General features: G+C 54.0%; 1 protein-coding gene and 1 long non-coding RNA gene across 2 annotated transcripts in view; one reads left to right on the top strand and one right to left on the bottom strand.

Moving 5' to 3' along the window:
• Nucleotides 1-19,262, top strand: part of LOC142460103 (uncharacterized) — a 122,206-nt gene extending 102,944 nt beyond the window's left edge. The window contains exon 3 of the long non-coding RNA XR_012786501.1: nucleotides 445-19,262. This is a non-coding gene — a long non-coding RNA (uncharacterized LOC142460103). The remainder of the gene's footprint in view (nucleotides 1-444) is intronic.
• LOC142460102 (E3 ubiquitin-protein ligase RNF213-like) overlaps nucleotides 1-19,489 on the bottom strand; it is a 134,456-nt gene that overhangs the window by 94,155 nt on the left and 20,812 nt on the right. Inside the window, exons 7-15 of the mRNA XM_075562324.1 lie at nucleotides 19,235-19,434; nucleotides 14,564-14,847; nucleotides 14,139-14,389; nucleotides 12,026-12,217; nucleotides 8,460-8,682; nucleotides 7,882-7,937; nucleotides 3,290-3,443; nucleotides 1,758-1,928; nucleotides 412-501 (exon numbers count right to left, since the gene is read on the bottom strand). Coding sequence (XP_075418439.1) covers nucleotides 412-501; nucleotides 1,758-1,928; nucleotides 3,290-3,443; nucleotides 7,882-7,937; nucleotides 8,460-8,682; nucleotides 12,026-12,217; nucleotides 14,139-14,389; nucleotides 14,564-14,847; nucleotides 19,235-19,434 — 1,621 coding nt within the window. The remainder of the gene's footprint in view (nucleotides 1-411; nucleotides 502-1,757; nucleotides 1,929-3,289; nucleotides 3,444-7,881; nucleotides 7,938-8,459; nucleotides 8,683-12,025; nucleotides 12,218-14,138; nucleotides 14,390-14,563; nucleotides 14,848-19,234; nucleotides 19,435-19,489) is intronic.

Raw genomic sequence — 19,489 nt, 5'->3', positions numbered from 1 at the left:
TCACCTCCTCCCTGCCCCCACTGCCAGAGCAGCCAGGCTGACGCGAGAGTCTGTCCTCACATGCGCAGAAAAGGCAGCTTGAAAAGTGGGTCAACTTTGACAAGCAAGTGGGTTTCCCAACAAGATGCATCCAGTGGTTAAGCTAGCTCATATCCTGTCAAAACCAGTGTGTGGGGTCAAAATGAGGAGCAAGATCCGAGGTATTTTCTGAACTATTATGACCCACCTCTGAAATATTTACTGGGATTGAATCACTGAGCCTGGGTCAGAAATGGAAACCTGGTTTCCTGTCCCGCACACAGTGAGGCTTTCCGTTCAAGTGCAGACTCCTGCTGACTTCTTGTTACTGGTGGTCTGTTTTTTATCCCTCTTCCCCTCACCCTCTAAATGAGCACCCCCAGACACTGGTACCTGTTTGAGCCTCCCTTCCATGTCTCCCAGCAGCGCCTCCTTCCAGCCATCGTCCACAGGAAAGCGGATTTCCACCAGCCGGCTCCAGATCTGCAAAACCCACAGCCCTGAGGCACCACGAGGACAACTGTGTGATCCGTCAGGGAGACAGGGGCATCTGGGACTAGGGAAGTCTGACGTTGGAACAATGTGATGAACATCATGCCAGTGACTGGACTGTGGTGGCATCGGGTGCTATGTTACACGGGTAAACCAAACTCGGCCACCGACAGCTGCGGCATCTCGATGGGCAAGAGGCCCTGACCTGGGGTAGACCTGGGGCCTGCAGCAGGCACACAAAAGGCCAGAAGTTGGCCGTGAACTCCGTCCCAGCTCCTCCAGAGACAGGATGCTGACTGCACTCCTCCTCGGCCCCCCAGGAGGAAGAGCCACAGGGGCTCCGTGATGGGAGTGAGGGGTGAGCGACCCCGATTCCAAAGGGAACCACCTCACTGCAGAGGAGCGTGGTGGCAGCCCACTGAGGAGCCCCGTCGACACCACAAAGCTGAGCTCGCACACGGCACACGGCCACCAACTTGTGTGACGCTGGAGCCTGTGAGGGATGCCACAGGCAGGGGCATGATGGCTTTAGGTGGAGTCTATGGTCTACCCAATCAACTGGAAGCTCAGCTGGGTGGAAAGGTGTTGAGCACCGTGCATCTTACCGAGAGAAACCAACACAGGCAAGGATCTCCCCTCGCCTGCACCGCCCTCCGTTCTCGCTCTACCCAGCACCTCCACCCTCCTGCCAACTGATGCTCAGGGGCTTCCCACTGGCCCCGGCCAAACCCAACAGCCCCATCGCCGCCCTCCATCCCTGCAGCTCTGTAGCACGTGACGCTGCCGAGCACCCTGCTTGCTGGGAGTCCCCCACTGCCAGCGTGGACCTCTCTCCTCCACAGGTAGCTCCAAAGGTCTACTTGCCTCTCAGAGAGTTCACGGTCTCATCTCTCTCCTCCGTTCCCAAAGCCACACCCCTAGCTCCTAACCCTGAAAGCCACGGTTGGCACCCACAGCACTGCACCACCATCACAGGGACCATGGGGGGCCAGGGGCTACAGGACAAGCTTTCTGCACCAAGATCTCAATAAAGCCGAGGACACCTGATCAGACAAAGCACTGAGTCCCTCTGATAGATCGGAACTTTTCAGGTGAGGAAGACTCATTCCTGGGCTCAAACCGCCCGGAGCACCAGTGGGAGTCAGGCCAGGGTCCTGTGTGGTCCCTGCTCTCAGGATCTAGACCTGCGCCATCGACCACATTGCTCCTCAGGTACTTCCAGCTGTTCCTCTTCACCCGCCACTCACCTTCATTTCCTCGGGGTAAGAGAAGGAGACGAGGGACGGGTAGAAACTCTGGAGCATCTTCCTGGCAAAACTGCGCTGAAGCCAGCGCCTCGTTGCGGTGAGAGTGCCCTGGAACAGCGTTTGGAGAGAATCCCTCTTTCTGGCCCCATGGTTCTGCGCTTCTGCCGAGTCCTGTTATCATGAGAGAGAGGAAGTTTAATTGCTCTCAGAGCAGTAGAGATAGGTTTCCAAGGAAATGCGACCCTCTGACCTCCTCCTGGATCATCTGGGCCCAAGGCCCGCTCCTTCCCCTTCCGTCGCTCACCTCCCCAAGTGCCCACAACACTCCCCTTTCCACCAGGGCCGCCCCCAGCCCCTCCTCTCTGCACCCAAGGCCTGACCTCGCTCTGGTAAGTACTCAGTCTGTGGGGCTCTGAGCTTCATGGGATCTTCCATCCAGAGGTCTTGGCCTGTCCTCAGTTCCCCGTCAAGACCTAGAGTCACCCACAGGACCAAGGTGTCCCCCGGAACTGCTAACTGCACCAGGAAATGGTCACGTTCTAGGCTCGGGTCTCTGTGTCAGTGCTCTCTGCTCAGGCCACTCCCTTTCTAAGGTCTCCACTGAATGGTTCAGACATCAGCCTGAAGGGTCACCCAGGTCCCCTGAAACCTGGACTTCCTGAGGTGGCCACCCTGCAGTCCCACCATGTTACACAGTCAGTTTTACACACACACACACACACACACACACACCGCCCAGAGCCTGAGCCAGGCCCTTGCCACGTCTGCCACTCTTGTACCCTTCTTTGCCTGGGCCCACCTGTCCCCTAGATACCAACTCACACTGCACGTTTAAGACCAAACGCGCACCCTTGGAAGGCTGTGACTCACATCATTGAAGGAAGAGCCTAGTCATCCTGCACCCCCTGGTCACTCGCCACCTCCTGCTGATACTACCCGATACACCGCTCTTCCTACCTCTCATCACAGGCCTCCCAGGCTGCCCTGGCCGCCTGGTCTAACAGCAAACCTGGACTCACACAGCTTTCAGTGTCCCTGTCCCCACGGCCACAAATGTACCATACATCCCCATGTGCACGGTAATCTCCTCCTGAAGAGCCCCAAGAGACAGGCACTCGGGCCCCGTTCCCTGCGTCCGCCAGAAAGGCAGCAGCCCCCACCTATTAACGAGCTCTGCTCCTCTGGCTTCGGATGTGAATCACACACCTCTGTTTTTCGTTAGGCTTCATCATCATTGTATCTTTATGGATCACATCTTTGGCAGTTGGCACGCGATTGATAACCTCGGCACATTACGTGTGGCAGCACTGTGTGTAGGACGTATTGCCAACCACAAGGTGTGAAAAGCAGTCATAGGTGCCGTCTGTCACAACTCTACCTGGGGACCGCCTGCCCTTGATAACGGAGCCACCACTCCACCTCGTTCCAGTAACCCTAGACCCGGAGCCTGCTCGGCCTCCCTTGTCAATGGAGGCTGCTTGAAGCTCCACAGCTGTCCTGGGGGCGCCATCACGCGGCTTTGTGCCACTTACCACCAGAGGCTGAAGCGCGACGATTCTGCTAATCATCTCTGCAGACAGGACGGGGATCTTGTACAACTTTTCACTTTTGGTGATTTCACAGACGGTTTCGTGAAGCTTCAGGCAGATGGTCAAGCAGGACTGAAAGACGGCATCCTCCGGAGCCCTGCCCGCAAAGAGGTGAGAGAGACGACTGGCCGCGGAGAACTGAGGACACAGCGCTCATTGCAATGACAAGCCCCTTCCCGTCAAGATACCAAGGGAGACATTTAAAGGAGTGCTGGTGGTGCAGCGGATAAAGCAATCAGCTGCAACTCAAAAGGCCAGCAGTTTGAATCCCGGGCTGTTCTGCAGGAGAACGATATTGCAGGACGCTCGCCTGAAGACCAGAGCCTTGGAAACCCAGTGAGGGGCAAGTCTACTCTGTCCTACAGGGTTGCTATGGGTTGGGATCTAATTGATGGCAACGGGTTTTGTTTTTAACTACCCAAAATGCATTTGTTTGGCCTCAGATATAGTAGCATCTGGAAAATCCCAATCAGACCTGAAGTTGTGATGAAGTTGAAAAAGGAACCACTTCTCTTTGGTTCACCTCTGAACTGCTCTGGAGACGTCAGCGTGTGTGTAAAAACATTTCCACGTACACTTCCTTAATTGGGGGACAAGCAAGTGAAGGGCGTGCAGCACTGCTCCACAATGTCGACAGCGACGCTCCGCACTCTTTCAAGACCACGTTCCCAGGAGCTTAGTATGGCTCTGCGAGCCAGTCCTGAAACTCCCTTAAAATGACTGGGCGAGCTCATGCAGACAAGGTGTAGAGGACTCTACCTTGGGCCTGGTCCGGTTTCCCCTTCTTTGGGGATGAAAGTGAGACGGCTCAGAATCAGGACAAGCGTAATCCCACAACCATCAGCAGAGAGTGTGCAAGACCCCTGCCCAAAGAGGGGAAAGCTGCCAGCCGAGCGCCAGACGCTGCAGTGCCGAGACCACGAGGCACAACAGCAGACTCCCCAGCTCGCAGGGCAATCAGGCTGAGTGCCTTTCGGCAGGAGCGTGGCTCGCTCGCAGGGTGTGGGGCCCTTTGGACATTTTCTGGTGCTGACGGGGCTTTGGGACACGTGCTGTAGCAGGGCAGCAGCCCAGGAGCCACGTGGTTGAGAGGCAGAGGGCCAATGAGTGCTTCCAACTTGTGACAGTCTGTTCACTTCCCTGATCAACCCGCACAAGCACGACTCTCATCTCAGAGCTGTGTGTGACCATCAGAGTGCATTATCACACCCAGCAGAGAAGCGGAGTTCTTGGGACGCTTGATGTCAGAATAAGGTAAAGAAGAACGGGGGTGGAACCCGTGCCACACAGAAGTTATGCACGGGGAGGTGTGGCGTTGGATTCGCCTTCCTACCCATGAAGCCCAAGGAATTCAGACGTAACCCCACCCCCTGGGCAGTTCCTCAAGCCCCCTCAGACATTACTAACAGTGAAACTACTACATACATCTGGGAGGAAATGATTCTGGAAGATATAACAAACAAGCATACCGCCAATCAAAATTAATTCTGACTCACGGTGACCCACAGCCCCTGTGAGTCTTCAAGACCAGAAGGCTTTCCAGGAGCCAAGGGCCTCCGCTCTCTCCCAGAGCACCTGGTGAGGCCAACCTGCTGAACTTTCAGTGCGCAGCGGACAAATACCTGCCACGCCTTCGAGAGAGACACAGGGAGGGGAAAGACCAAACCAGAACAAAGAACCCTATGTTCTGTGGAGCCCTGGTGGCTTGGTGGGTTTCTGGTTGCACTGCTAACTGCAAGATCAGCAGTTCAAAACCACCTTCTACTGTTCAAGAGAAAGATGAGGCTCTGTCCTCTTACAAGAACCCATGCTGAGTGTGGAGTGTCTTGGAAGAAGGTGAAGGGTTCCATGTTCACCCACTGACTGGGGTGCTGTTGCAGGGCGTGGCTGTGGGACCAGAAAAGGGGCCCTGTTCCCACTGGACAAACCACCGTGTTAGAGGAGGTTCAATAATCACCAAACACACTCCATCTCCCATCTGGATATCCTTACAGGTCTGCACTCTACGCGGGGTCCCTTCTGAAATCATCTTTTGCAAGTGAATTGATTCCGACTCAGCATCCATTTGAAACAGAGTCTAACTGCCCCAGAGAGTGCCCAGGCTGCAAACCTCTACGGAAGCAGTCCGCCACGTCCATCTGCGGGGCAGCAGATGGGGCCGAATGGCCAACCTTTGGGTTGGCAGCCTGAGCACTTCACCACTGTGCCCAGAGGACTCCGTAAAGTCCATTCAGGGTGTCAGAAACCACCTAAACTTGCAGGCACAAATGATTTCAGGCCATTCTGTGAAGCTACCTCTGGTTTTCCTTCTCGACTGACTTGCCTTGGAAAAGGCAGGTGAAGACCGCACGCTAAAGAGAAGCAGAGGCCCGTGACCACGCAACAGATGCTCATCCTACAAACGCAGGTGGAATTGAATGCACAGGACAGACCGACCAGATGGACACGAACCAGAGTCCTCGCAGCTGACATCGACTCGCTTCCCCTCTGTGGCTCATCTCTCCACTCTTTGCGACACACCCACCCACCCCAAAAGGACGTAAGGCGCACAGGACTCCAGTGAGGGGCCTGGGCAGTCCTGCCATTTCACTGGGTGTAAAGTGAGCTATCTCAGAAGAACAGGGATGCTCCTGACCTCCCAAGTGCAAGACCACGAGGCTGAGCACATCTGAGCGCCTTTGGGCATTTATCAGTGCTGAAGGAGCTTTGTCGCAGTTGGCAGGGCAGAGGTAAAGGGCCACGTGGCTGAGAGGTTGAGGACCAAAGCGAGGCAAGCCTGTCACCACTGCTGAGAAGAGGAGCCACAGACAAGAGAACCGTGTCCTTGATGCGTTCTGATCCAGGTCTGTTAGTTTTCGGAGCCATCAGAGAAATAGGGAGGCAGGGCTAGGGTCAGGGCAGGGCAAGGTCGGAGGGCAGAGGTCTGAGAAATCAGCACAGGGCTGGGGCCGAGTCGGATTGTCCGCCAGAGAGGGGCAGCCACAGCCCCCACACCACTTCGTCACCCTCTTGTTTCAATGGGATGCTACATGAGTAACTCAGAAAGAAGGACGGTGGGGCCGCCACACTCCCCCACTTCCTGACATGGCCCCAGGAGCAACAAGATTGTGATGCAAACTCAGTGCTGCGAAAAAAACCAAGGAGGACCACATCGTGACAGAGCTGCCAGGTTGTGGGAATCATGGCGCAGTCACCCCGACACCCTTAGCCGGCGCGGCCGGCAGTGCCGCTGACTTCCAGCTCGGCACTGGTTCCCACCAGGTGTAGTCATTCCTTGGCACATGTTTTGCCCCTGTAGGGAATGTGAAATGAGTGTTGGGTATCGAGTACATAAGCAAGGAGGCGTACTGATGTACGAGCCTCCTGTGAAGGCGCTTGCCGTGTGGAGGGTAACACACGGTGGTCCGCATGGTGAAGCAGGGGCGCTGCAGACGCCACGACGCTCACATTGTGAACCTGGACACAGACCAAGAGACGGGCACGCGGACAGAAGGAGGGGAGGCTGCGTGGCTTAAAGGGTGTGCTATGTCCTTTCAGCGGACTTGTTCCTTCTGCGTGGAGCAGTCAGTACACGAAGCTGGACCATGGGAAGGAAAAGGCTGAATCAGGAGAGGAAGAAGTTTCCTTCACAACCTGCAGCACACGCACCCTTGCTAGCTGGAAGTCGAGCGTACGTGAAACTCAAAGGCGACAGCCTTTAGCAGGAGTCCTCACACTACGGCCCGCGGGCCACATGCGGCCCGCCGAGGACATTTATCCGGCCTGCCGGCTGTTGTACCCTCTTTTGTTTTTGTACTTCAAAATAAGATATATGTAGTGTGCATAGGAATTTGTTCATAGGTTTTTTTAAACTAGAGTCCAGCCCTCCAATGGGTCTGAGGGACAGTGAACTGGCCCCATTTAAAAAGTTTAAGGACCCCTGGCCTCTAATATGGACTGTATCATGCCCACATAAACGCGACCAGCACCCTCCGAAGGGCACCAGCAAACAAGACCGCGATGAACAGAGACAAGATCGGAGCGGCAAAGGTTTTGCGCTTCACGGGCTTTGACACTCAGTGCTCCCAGAAACGGCAGTCACGGAATCAGATGAGGTGCTACAGATGGCCAGGCTGCTGCCCGAGACCTATGCAGAGAGCAAAGGTGACACTGTGCGGGCCAGGGCCAACCTGCTTCCGTTCACAGGCATGTGGGATCAGGAGGATGCAGAGGGAAGGCAGGCAAAAACCGATGTGGCCGAATGACGGTGTTGAAGATGAATCCTGAAAGGAACGTGAACCACTGGAAGCATGAGCACCTCCGTCCCGGGAAGGACAGCTGAGAAGCGCCTTAGAACTGAGGGGGCCACACCCCCTCTCATGCAGTGCGGACATGCCATCGGGGGACCACATCGGGTCACGAGGAGCTGGCCTGGACAGCACCCAACACAACACGGTAACAGCAAATGAGGGGCACTGTCGCCCGAGGAGGAGCACCGCGGAGACCCCTGAAACCGCGGGGGACCGGCAGAGAGCACATCTTGCTTCTCCACTTACTTGTTCAAACTGGCGTCCAGAAGGTGCAACAGCATGTTGAAGACTTTGTCAATGTCCTAGGGTGGTGAGGAAAAGGAAACAAGAAATAAAGTTTTAAAACGTACCATTCAGTGGGTGGTCCTGGGATGCCCGGTGCCTTCTCTGCTGGGAAAGTGCTCGGTGGGCCCTCTGTAACTCCTGGTCCTGTTGCATGCTCATCGGGAACCCCCGGGAGGCAGATGGCCACCCACTCAGCTGCTGCTGGACGGCCGAAGGACACCCACCCACAGGTGCCTCCGAGCAGAAGGCCGGGAAACCAGCCACGGACAGCCCGGGGGGCACAGCGCCTTCCTCCGACACGCTCCACCATGGGTCGAGTTAGTGCGCTGTCCCCTGGGGACTTTAACTGACCTCTATTTTTGGCAATAAAATGAACACAATTGACCCAACCGTGTAGCCCTGCACAGGGTGACCTCTGCTGCTGACCCCCCTTTTCTAAATGCCTCCCCACATCAGCTTTTCAAAAAGAAGATTGCCAACCCAAGGTGTTTGCTTTCAGTCAGCTTTGCTCGGCAAGGACTCAACAGCTCAGGACAAACCTCCTGATGCCTGTACGAGAGTTCCTTGAGCCTTCGAAGGCGGTAGTAAACCCCTTGGAAGCACTCCAGGAAACGAGCGGGGGACGCCATCAAGTTCTCAACCACGGTTTCCATATAGCCACTCAGGTCGCACAGAGGCAGCAAACTGAACCACGATCGGAACAGACAGTCATCCACTTTCAGCAAATGCTGATGCTTTCCCATGAGCTGAAGCAACGGATTCCTGGACAAGAAGAGAACACAGCCCGGAAACGAGGGCAGACACGAGGTCAGTGAACAGGCTGAGCCGAGGTGAGGGGGTACGATGTGAGAAGGGATCTAGAGAGGTCAGAGCGTCGGCGTCAGAGCTCAGGATGGTCAATGATGTAATCCGCATCCCCCTCGGGAGGGCACACCGTGACGGCCTGTTTCGCAGAAGGCTATGGCTCCATTTGGAGGGTCCACCCACAGATGAAGCCCCTCCGGGGAGTCCCCTCTGATCCTTGTCCACGGGGTGAATGGCCTTGGCCCCAGACAGGGTGCCGTAGAGGCAGCTAGAGTCGATATCGTTGGGCTAGACTGCAACACCTTATTCCATCCCCTTTTGACCAAAGTAGCATCAGTTTAAAAAAAAGTGCAGGGGAACCCCCCGTGGATGCAGCCGCCCGTGAATGCCCTCTGAGCACAGACCGAGCGGTGACTCCCCCAGCTTGCAGGCGGGTGCACTGGGGAGGGGAGGAGAGGGTGGGAAAGGAAGGCAGGTTAACAAGCAGCACCTCATCCTTTGGTCTCCCTTTGGACCGCTTTCAACGTTGTTCTAGTTTTCAGTTTTCCTTTCAATTGAGGTGTTTCTCAATTTTATTTTGTTATTCTCGTTAGCTTTTTTTGGCTTGTTTTTGCGAGTTTTTCAGTACGTGAAACCCAAGATGCGTGACCTCATAGAGACAGTAACTGGCTCCGCGGTTTCTTTGCGGTGCGGCAGGGGAGGCTGGGGGAGGTAGGGAGCGAATCACAAGGAAGAAGGTGTTCTGAACTGACTGTGGCAATGGAGGTCCAACATCTCTCGATCCGACTGAACTACTGAATTGTAGGGTGCATGGACTATGTCCCAGTAAAGCGGTGTATTGGACAGGGTTCTCTAGAGAGACAAACCAGATTGCTAGTAATTATATAAAACTATATTTATAAAGATAGATATATAATTCAAGAAATAAACCGTTAAATAATATACAGATAGATAATACAATAAATTAACAGGTAAATTATAAAGCAGTGAGACACTAGCAGTCCTTTAAGGCTTGAGAGCCGCCAGTTGCCAGTCCCCTTCTGTAGAGAGAGCTGGGCTATATATATCCAGGCAGCAAACAGCAAGGCAGGTCCCCAACTCTCATCAACTGTCAGTCCCCAGCTCCAGAGATGAACACTCCAATCGTGTGGGCTTCAAGGGACCTCAACTTACAGCGATACAGTCCACAGGCTAGGTGTCCCACAGGTAGTGTACCCCTTTAAACTGAGGCACAGAACAACCAAGGCGAGGCTCACCGAGCCATTTATCCCTCTGCCCTTCAGTTAATCCTACTTGTGTTTATCGGCCAGGCTGGCACAATAAACTACAGCAAACGGTTTCTTAAAGAATGGTGTGAGGGGATCTAGAGAGCGCAGAGCTTCCGCGTCAGCTCCCTGGTGAGTCGGGAACAGACACAAGCACCTGGGCAGAGGAGTGAACGGCGCAGTGAGAGCTCACCGAGGACTGAGCACGGTGATGCGTGAGTGGCTGTGCGGCCTGGACCAAACCAACCGCGTGAGCACCGTGAAGGCCCCTAAGCCATGCGGACTGCAGCGCTGCACTGCACTAGACACCGCAAATGGGGACAACACTAGCAGGGTGCTGCTGAAGTGACAGAGGCCATAGCAACCATATGGATGACGGTCCCCTGCACAGAAAAGGCCACTGGTGCCTGAAGGACAGCACAACGTCAAGTCCACTGCTAGGGCAAGTTAGTGGAAAAGAACAGAAGTACCAATGCTTTGGTTTTGGTTTGGGGTTTTCTTTAGTAGCAATGTTTTTGTATGGAATTCTAATGTCGTTTTACCTCGTTTTTATATCTAAATTGATCTTTTTTCTTCTTTTACTGTGTTTGACGTCAGCCAGCTAGGCTCTAGTTCCCAGTGGTCTGGCCAAACACTAGACTCCTTGCTGCTCTGTAAGGGACTCAACGGTGATGCCAGGGAACTGGCTCCGTAGCCCGTCGCCGTCACCTCACGGAAGCCAGCTTCCCTCCGGATGGGGTCAGAGTTGGCAACTCTCTCCACGCCCTTCCTGTCAACCCACAGGACGACCTGCAAAATCCTCCAGCCGGTCTAGCTCCACTTTCACTGTCCTGTAAGGAGCCCTGGGGCAGATCTAGCCTGTGCTCCGGCGTCGCCAGGAGCACCGAGGCCTCCACGGCAGGGGCGTGCAGGCCGCATGGCGTGAGCCCGTGAACCCCTCGCAAGCTGCACAGCCTGACCCGGCGCTTCCACTCCCCAGAGCCTGTCGCACGGAAGTGACTGGACAGGTGCACGCGCAGCCGAGTTTGCTTCCCCAAGTGAAAACGTGCAAACGATCCCCATCCCTAGGAATTGAGGGTCAGCTAAATGAAATGTGAGGAAAGTGAGGGGGCGTGGGGGGGTCTCTAAAAGAGAGACCGAGCACCTGTGATGATGAAAACAGTAGTCACGAGGCTGTAATGCAAACAGAGCTCATCTGACTTGGGGGGATGGGGCTTGAGCCCATCAGGCCCCACCACCCACATTTGGACCAAAGCCTAGAAATGTATCTGCCAAAACATGGACACTGGTGCTCTCGGACTGCCAGTCGGCGTTTGATTCTTTATTTCGGTTATGTTTCGGAGCCTAAAAGAAAAGCGTTATCACGCTATAATTAGACATGGGAATTGTTGACCTACCATGGGTCCACCCAGGATCTCAGAAGCAGCTTTGATTTTAGAAAGCCTACCAGCTTAATTGGCATACAATTCAATAGTTTAAGAGTATTAACATTTCCTTCTTTCTGGTACTCATTGTTATTAGCTCCCAATTTCGCCCCAGTCTCCCCAGCCATAACTCCAAGAAACTATAACCCAGTTACTGTCGCCGACACTCACTGATCCTGGACTTCAAACGACAACCACAGAGGGAAACAAAGAAAAGCCCCGACTGAAAAGAGAACAGAAAATAAGACAAACCAGAACACATTTGAGATGGGTCAAAGGGAGAACGAATAACGAGGTTTTAAATTTTACAGCGTCTGTGCTAGTCTGCCTGCCCAGGCGCTGCTGGGAAGGCTCGGTTCGCATCCCTGCTCGGTGCTCGGAGGGAGTCACGGGAAGCTCAATCCCCAGGGGGACCTTGCAAATAGATTTTGGACTTTCACTGTCAGCCACAGCCTCCTGCCACCTGGGTGCTCAGAATTCAAACTCTAACGCTGTGCCCCCTCCTGGTTTGGGGTCTATTACTCACAGCCCCGGAGTCACCTGGGCGAGTGTGCTCAGGAGCACCCTTTCTGACTCATTATCCCAAGAATGACTGTGGAATGGCTTACTTACGGGCCTGGTCTTTTTTCCCAAAACTCAGAGAAGCAGAGGCCCTCGAGGGCTGCCCACGTGTCCTCCGGCGGGATGTCCTTCCCTTGCGGGGCCGGCCCCACACAGTGGTGCAGCACAGGGAGCGTGAGGATCCAGAAGTCTATCCTTCTGTCCATGCACTGCTGGCACAGGTCTACCAAGGCCTTCCTGCAGCTAGAAAGGGGAGAAGGGTGCCACAGTGAGCTGAGCGTGGCAGGGCCCTGAAGTTGCACCAGGAGAGTGGTGCTGTGTGCCCAGAGCATGGGGCGCGTGGTGGCTGCTAATATGCAGGAGCATGAAAGTGGGGGGGCAGGTCTTCTCAGCAGGTTGCCTGGGAGGAAGGTGCCCTTTGGGGGCTCACCCCATGTGTCAGGCCCTGAAGGTGCTAGCTCACTGACGGCCCACAACCAAGGCCAAAGGATCAATTTGTGTCCTCACGTGGCAGTTGAGGCAGCAAGGCTCAGAGAAGCCAAATGGTGTTCCGGGACTCCACCTGGCAGAGCTGGGGTTTGGACCTGGGCCGTCTGGCAACAGTAAATCAGGAGAGACAGCCACTCCTTCAACATGAAGGCCAAACCTGCAGGCGCTGCCTGTGAGCTTTCCTGCCCCTACGCCGGATTCCTGCTTCTTCACATTTTAAAATCCTGGTCCACGCTTTGTCTGATCGCACGTCCCATGGATCCTGCCTTCAACACAGGCAGCGCGTGCTGCTGTTAGCTGACCCTGATCTCGTGCACAATGGGGCGCAACCACGTCATCCGTGGGGTTCCCAATGGATCACAAGCCTTTCTTCCTAGTTTGACTTTGCCTGGAAGCTCTGCTGAAGCCTGTTCAGCATCCGAGCCGCATGTCAGCCTCCAGGGATGGAGAGGCGGTGTCCGTGCAGGAGGTAGACTGGCTGAGAATCAAACCTGGGACTGCCAAGACTCGGCCACTGAGCCCCACTGCCTTCTGCCAACTGCGGCAGCTGTTGGTTCACGTTTAGAAAACTAAGATCGCTGCCCAGGGAAGGCTACATCGCCTCATTGTCGAGCGCCAATCAGGCACAGCTGCAGAAAACATGAGACAAAAGGCCCTCTGATCATCAGAGCCAACGCAAATGGGAGGGCGGGTCATGCAGCGCCCGAGACGGGCATCTCCTCGCTCAGCAGAGCCCGAGCCGCAGGACCTCAACCTGGGTGGAAGGAGAGGTTGAGGGGAGAATGTCTGTCTCTTTGCTAATGTCGTCCAGGGAGACTTCCACAGACACTCATGCTGTGGCCGTCCCCAGACACACTGCACACAGACGCTCTTCATGACACCCCATGAGGGGAGGAGAAAGCAGGCCATCCAGTAGCGTGTTGAAAATGAGCACAACATTCCTGCGGGGGGAGGCTGGGGCATCGATTTTAACATGGCAGACGGGAAGAACAGAACATTGGTGATCTTACTTTTTTAAATATAGGTTGTCAAATACTTTATGTATTTTTTATTAATCATTTTATTGGGGGGCTCTTACAAATCTCTTAACAATCCATCATTCAATTGCATTAAGCACACTTGTACGTAGGTCGCCATCAACATTTCCAAAACATTTTTCTTTCTACTTGAGCCCTTGGTCTCAGCTCCCCTGCTTTCCCCTCCCTCACTCCCCTACCCGCCCATCCATGTGAATCCTTAATCATTGATACATTACGCTTGCTATTTCGTGTCTTACACTGTCCGTTGTCTCCCTCCACCCGCATTTCTGTTATTCATCCCCCTGTGGGGTGGGCTATATATCCAAACTTGTGATGGGTTCCCCCTTCCCCCACCCCCACCCCCATCATCCCCCGACCCTCTGGATACCGCTACTCCCACTGTTTCTGAGGGTTTATCCTGAGCGAATCCCATGTGTCGAGAGCTCTTCTCTGTACCAATGTGTGCGCTCTGGCCTCGCCAGATCTGTAAGGGAGACTGGGTCATGGTAGTGGGAGGTGGGGAGGGGGAGGAAGCATTCGGGAATGAGAGGAATGTCTCCACCATTCTGTGCCAAGCATTTCTTTTTCAAATCATACAAAGGGCAGTATAAGTAGCCATAAAACCTCTCAACAAAAGCAGGGAGGAAAACACCCACCTCAGAGACAGTCCAAAGAAGGGCTGTAAGTCCCGGCGAAGTCCATCTGGCGAGTTGACATCCGCACAGAAAAGGGTGCACAGTGAGGACAGGTCATGGTTCAACATGGGAAGTGAAAACTCTTCTATTGCAAACAGGACGATGAGGCCCATCCTCGGCCCGCTCCTCACAGGCCAGTCGGCGGGCAGAGGATCCTTTTTCCGAATCAGAGCCATTTTCTCTTTCAGGTACTCCCACAGTTCACTCTTCACCTGAGCCCACAAGGAAGGGAAGACACAGGAACCATGGGGCTCGGTTCATCAAGAGGGGTTAGGAGCCCTCCCACCACCTCTGCATGGGACCAAGCCCACCAGGGGCAGGAACAGCCCCACAGAGGGCCATCCCACCACTTTGCCTCCCAAGCAAGTCCTGCGCGGCAGCAGTACCTCTTTCTCTCCGTACTGCAGTGCGCTCCATGGCTGCGGCCCTCCCTCGTAGACGACCGGCTCTCGGGCAACGACAAAGAACTGCCGCAGCTGGGTGAAAAAGCTCTTCAAATTGACCGTGTCCCAGGTCTGCAGGATACTGAAGATGCTGTCCAGCATGACCCTGGCCGCGATCTGCTTGCCCTTCACCAGGTCCTTCCTTGTTCTGTCTGTAAAGTTATCCAACAGCCTCCGGAACTTACCAGGAGGCCTCATGCAAATGATATCATCATACTGATGCCAATCTGGGAGAGGAGAGAGAGACAGTATCTCAGATGGCAGCCCATGAGAAACAGGAATCCCAAAACTGGTAGATTAAAGACATCCGGGCCTCACTCCTGCCAGCTGATCGTCTCCAACACGCAGGCCCTGTGCAGGAGCTGCTGTGTAAAGGGACAGATGGCCCGGAGGGAAAGTCACAGCATCCAGAGGGTCTGAACCCAGCCTGGACCTGTCTCTCGAACATACGTGGGAAACGCACACCTCAACGACGGATGGCGCAGAGGTAGAAGTTTTTATACCGCAAAGGTTATGACTAGTTTCCGTCCGGGTGGAGTAGCAAGAGAATCATGTGACAGTTTCACACGGGTGGCCTAACCCATAGGTGAATGGGAGCCCCAAAAGAGGAGGGCCAAAATATTTGCATAAAGGCTGTCTTGGTTATCTAGTTCTGTTTTAACAAGAATACCAACGTGGGTGACTTCACCCACAGAAGTTTGTGTTTCACCATTTCGAAGGCGATCGTTAGGAGCCGCCGTGTCAGGCGGCACTGGACCTGTGCCACCTCGCAGCTGCTCTCACAGCTGAGCCCACTGCTGCAGCCCGGGGTCGGTCCAGCTCCTCGAGTGTCCCCTCCTCGCCACTGACCCTCCATCTGACCACCTACGATGTCCTGTCCCAATGACTGGCCTCTCCCGGTGTCCACAGTGCATGGAACAGCCTCACCCTGCCCTCCCCTGAGGAGCAGGCTGGCTGCGCGTCCTCTGTATTCTCCCCGACACAGGACTGTAAGCACATCGAGGGTCCCCAGTCTTCTAAGTCCTGTCCCGCCTTCCCATAGGTATGAGACCACCCGCACCCACAGGCCTTTGACTCAGGCTTAGCACACCGTCGTCCCCCAGTGTCATCTCTGCTCTCGGGGACTGTCCATCGGTCTTGGGCAGCAGCTCTCCCCCTGTAACAGGTCGTCTGATTTCCTGGCCGCGTCCGTGAGACGTGACTGCAGAGGCCACTGCCATGAAATCCTTGACGACGTCAAAGTCCTCTCTGCTCATTCTGTTGTTGGCTGGTCCTTTTGTGGGGATTTATATTTTCTTGACATTGAGTTGTAATCCGTACTGAAGGCCGAAGTCTTTGATCTTCATCGGTAAGCCTTTCAAGTCCTCTTCTGTAGACGCGCTGGCTCCAGGGGAAGGCTTTCCCTGTGTGTCAGCTCTGGAAGATGCTCTTTGGTCCTCTGAGCTTCGGCTCCCGAGTGGCCTTCCTGTGGCGTGCCGTCCCTCTGCTCCTCGGCAGGCTTGCATTGCACCCCTCCATGTCTCTGAAGACGCTGCCTCCCGATGGGCTCTAACTCCCCTGCCGCATCAACACCACACACAGAATCGCAAATGGGACTGTCATCACAGGCGCAGGGGTTAAGGTTGACAACACACACTTTGGGGGGACAAAATCCACAACAATGGCCTCCAAAAAGTCCTAAATGGAATAAAAACTATAAACCCACCAATCAACGAAGTTCAACCCCACCCACCCACCCCCAAATACAAGGAGCAGGAGGAAAACAACAACTCAAAGTCAGCGATAAAGAGGAAGCTTGCAAGAAACCTGCACGATGTACAGAGGAGCAGAGACAAGGGTGGCAGCCGACTTCTCGGTGGAGACTATGCAATAGCTTAACACAGTGGTTCTCAACCTGGGGGTGGGACGATCCCTTCACAGGGGTCACCTGATTCATAACAGTAGCAAAAGTACAATGATGAAGTAGCGACGAAAATAATTTTATGGTTGGAGGTCGGGTGGTGTCACCACCACATGAAGACCTGTATGAAAGGGTCACGGCATTAGGAAGGTGGAGAACCCCTGTCTTAATAGGAAAGAAGAAAAGCACAGTCAAACTAGGATCCTACACAAGTGGGAAAACGCTCCGAAGTGAGAGGGAAGGACAGGCTTCCTCAGACATACAAAAGCTGGGCCAACGCCTTAGGGTGCCCTGCGCATAGAAGGCAAACGAGACCAGGTCAAAGAAGAAATAAGGCCATCGGACTTGGTACCCTCGTGCCTAAGTCTAGAAGATATTTTTCCTGCTTAAATTTCCTTAAAAAAAAATGGACTACTGGAACAAAAGTAACGTGGTGTGGTGTTTCTAAGACGTGTATAAATAGAGCATCCCATAGCAGAAAGAGGCAACCAACGGATGTGGGGCTTCGGGAGATGTGAGGTTTGAAGTGCTTTCTCGAGGCTGCTCACTCACCTCGACACTGTCGACAGCTGGGACCACAGGCAGTGGCCTCTCGCACGTCATCGCCTGACCACAGGGAGTGGTTTCCCAACCCACGGGAAGGGAGCAGAAGCCTCCCTGGCCTGCACAGTCGCCTGCTCTCCTACCAGTTCCCTGTACTCCACTCCCTGCTGAGAGCATCTGATCACACACAACGAGCACAGGTACAACCGACCAAGAATTTCTACAAACAACACACCTATCTACTGAGCGGAGCCCTGGCGGTGTAGTGGTTATGCATTGGGCTGTGATTCGCATGGTTGGCAGTTCGAAGCCACCTGCAGCAAAGCAGAAGAGGGACGTGGCTTTCTACTTGCATAATCAGGTCCAGTCTTGGTAACCCACGGGGGGTCACTATGAGTCAACATTGACTCAATGTCAGTGAGTATCTGCCCTACCAAATATCTAGAGATAGCCAGCCCGCCATGACCAGTAATAAACTAAAGTGGACAATCAGGAACAGCCTCCAACACCTTGCAGAAGCGGACAGATGAAGGCTGTGCAAAAGTATTTATTCGGAAACAGGCTTTCATTGCAATAGATTTACACTAATGTGCACATCCCACCAGCAGCTTGCCCATTCTCTCTGAGCACCCAGGAAATACTTACAAAGGTAGAGTAGGTATCAGACCACAGAGAAGAACTCAGCAAGATGGCAAGTGTCAACACGTGGAATGCGAGGGGTACCCCCCCAAAAAAACAGAGTTGCACTGGGGGGCAGAGCTAAGCTTTTGAAACATGCATTTCCCCCGCTAGGCAAGCATTAAACAACTTGCTCTGAGCTAGTGCACCCAGTGACATCGTCTGGGAAGGTTCTCTCTGGTCACAGTGAACTCTTTCATAAAAGAAGTTTCACTCAAATCTCATTTTTTGTGATGGTCAATTTAAGAGCACAGCGTGCAGCTGTGAAATGTTGTTTCCTGCTCAGGAAAAATGCCACAGGAACTGTTGTGATGTGGAGCACAACTGACAAAGGCAGCGCTTTGGGGAAAACTCAAGTGTAGGAGTAGCTTTCTCATTTCTTAAAAGGTGAAATGTCGACTGATGACAACCCTCTTTCTGAGCATCCGTCAACTTCCCGAACTGATGCAAATGACAACTCAAAGTACATTTGGAGTTGATTCCACCAGGTCAGACTGCTAATCAAGCTTTCTATTTAGAGGCTCTGAAAAGACTGCATGACAGTGTGCAACAGAAAAAGGCCCGATTTGGACCACCATGACAATGCACCTGTTCACACAGCCATCTCAGTGCACCAGTTTTGGGCAAAAAAAACCCCAAAAAAACAGCATGCCTCTCTTGCCGCATACACCTGACTCACCTGACCTCACTCCTGCGACTCCTTTGTGTTTCTGTCAATGCAGAGGGCTGTGAAAGGACAGCTATTTGACGACATCGAAGAGGTCACCAAAACAAACAAGGAAGTGCTGTCAGCCATCCAAGCAGATGAGCTTGAAAACGCTTCCAAAAACGGACTCGCAGATTCGGCACATGTACGAAGTGCAATGGAAAGTACTTTGGAGGTGCTGGGCTGTTTTGTTAAAATATGTATATAATTAATACATAGCTTTGGGGAAAAAAATCCGTTTGGGGTTTTTGGGGGGTTTTTTTGGTACTCCCTCGTATACCTACAGAAACAGAGTATGAAGTAAATGAAAAAACAAGATTTTTTAAAAAGTAAAGAAGAGAATCGGATTCAGGCAGAGAAGGAGAAACCAAAGACTAGAAGGGCAGAAAGCAGTGGGGGAGGGGCAATGGTCCTGAAGACGGAGCCAGGACACCCGGGGCTGTGCCCTCTCCCCTGGGTGCTCGCTTGTGTCCCTGTTTGGGAGGTTTGGGGGAAGGAGGCCGCCCCGTTTTCCTTCTCCCTCCCTGGTGAGGGGGATGGCTGTGCCCATGCCCCTGCTGCGCGGCACCCTTCACCCCCAACCAGCCCCATCTCCTGATACCAAAAGCCCCCCTTCCAGGTGCCAGAGGGCTAACAGGCCGGCCGGCCTGTCTCTCAGGGCCAGCGCCAGGCTTCTAATTGTAGCACGTTAAACCCGAGTCTGGCTGGGGCCACCCAGGCGCAGCCCACAGGGACCGGCGGCTGTCCCTCTGGGCTTCGGCGGCAGCACCCCCCACTGGTGGCTTACCTCCTGTGCCCAGAAGTGAAGACCTGATATTCAGACAACGGTTCACGTGCTCGTGGCTCTTCTGACGCTTGTAGATGAACTCGTACTCCTCCGCGCCCTGGTCCCGCGTGATGACGTACTTGTAGGGAATGGGCTTGTCCAGGTTCTGCTTGGAAATGAAGGTGCTGCCTTCGATGAGGCACCCGTGGTCACCCAAGTCTCTGCACAGACGGGATACCAGGTGGTTACCTCGGGAAGGCCCCGTAGGAGCCGCCT

This window comes from Tenrec ecaudatus, chromosome 10, assembly GCF_050624435.1.
Source record: "Tenrec ecaudatus isolate mTenEca1 chromosome 10, mTenEca1.hap1, whole genome shotgun sequence".
NCBI classification, from domain to species: domain Eukaryota; kingdom Metazoa; phylum Chordata; class Mammalia; order Afrosoricida; family Tenrecidae; genus Tenrec; species Tenrec ecaudatus.
The sequence above is the reverse complement of the archived record's forward strand: the minus strand, read 5'-3'. Positions and strand labels throughout refer to the sequence as shown.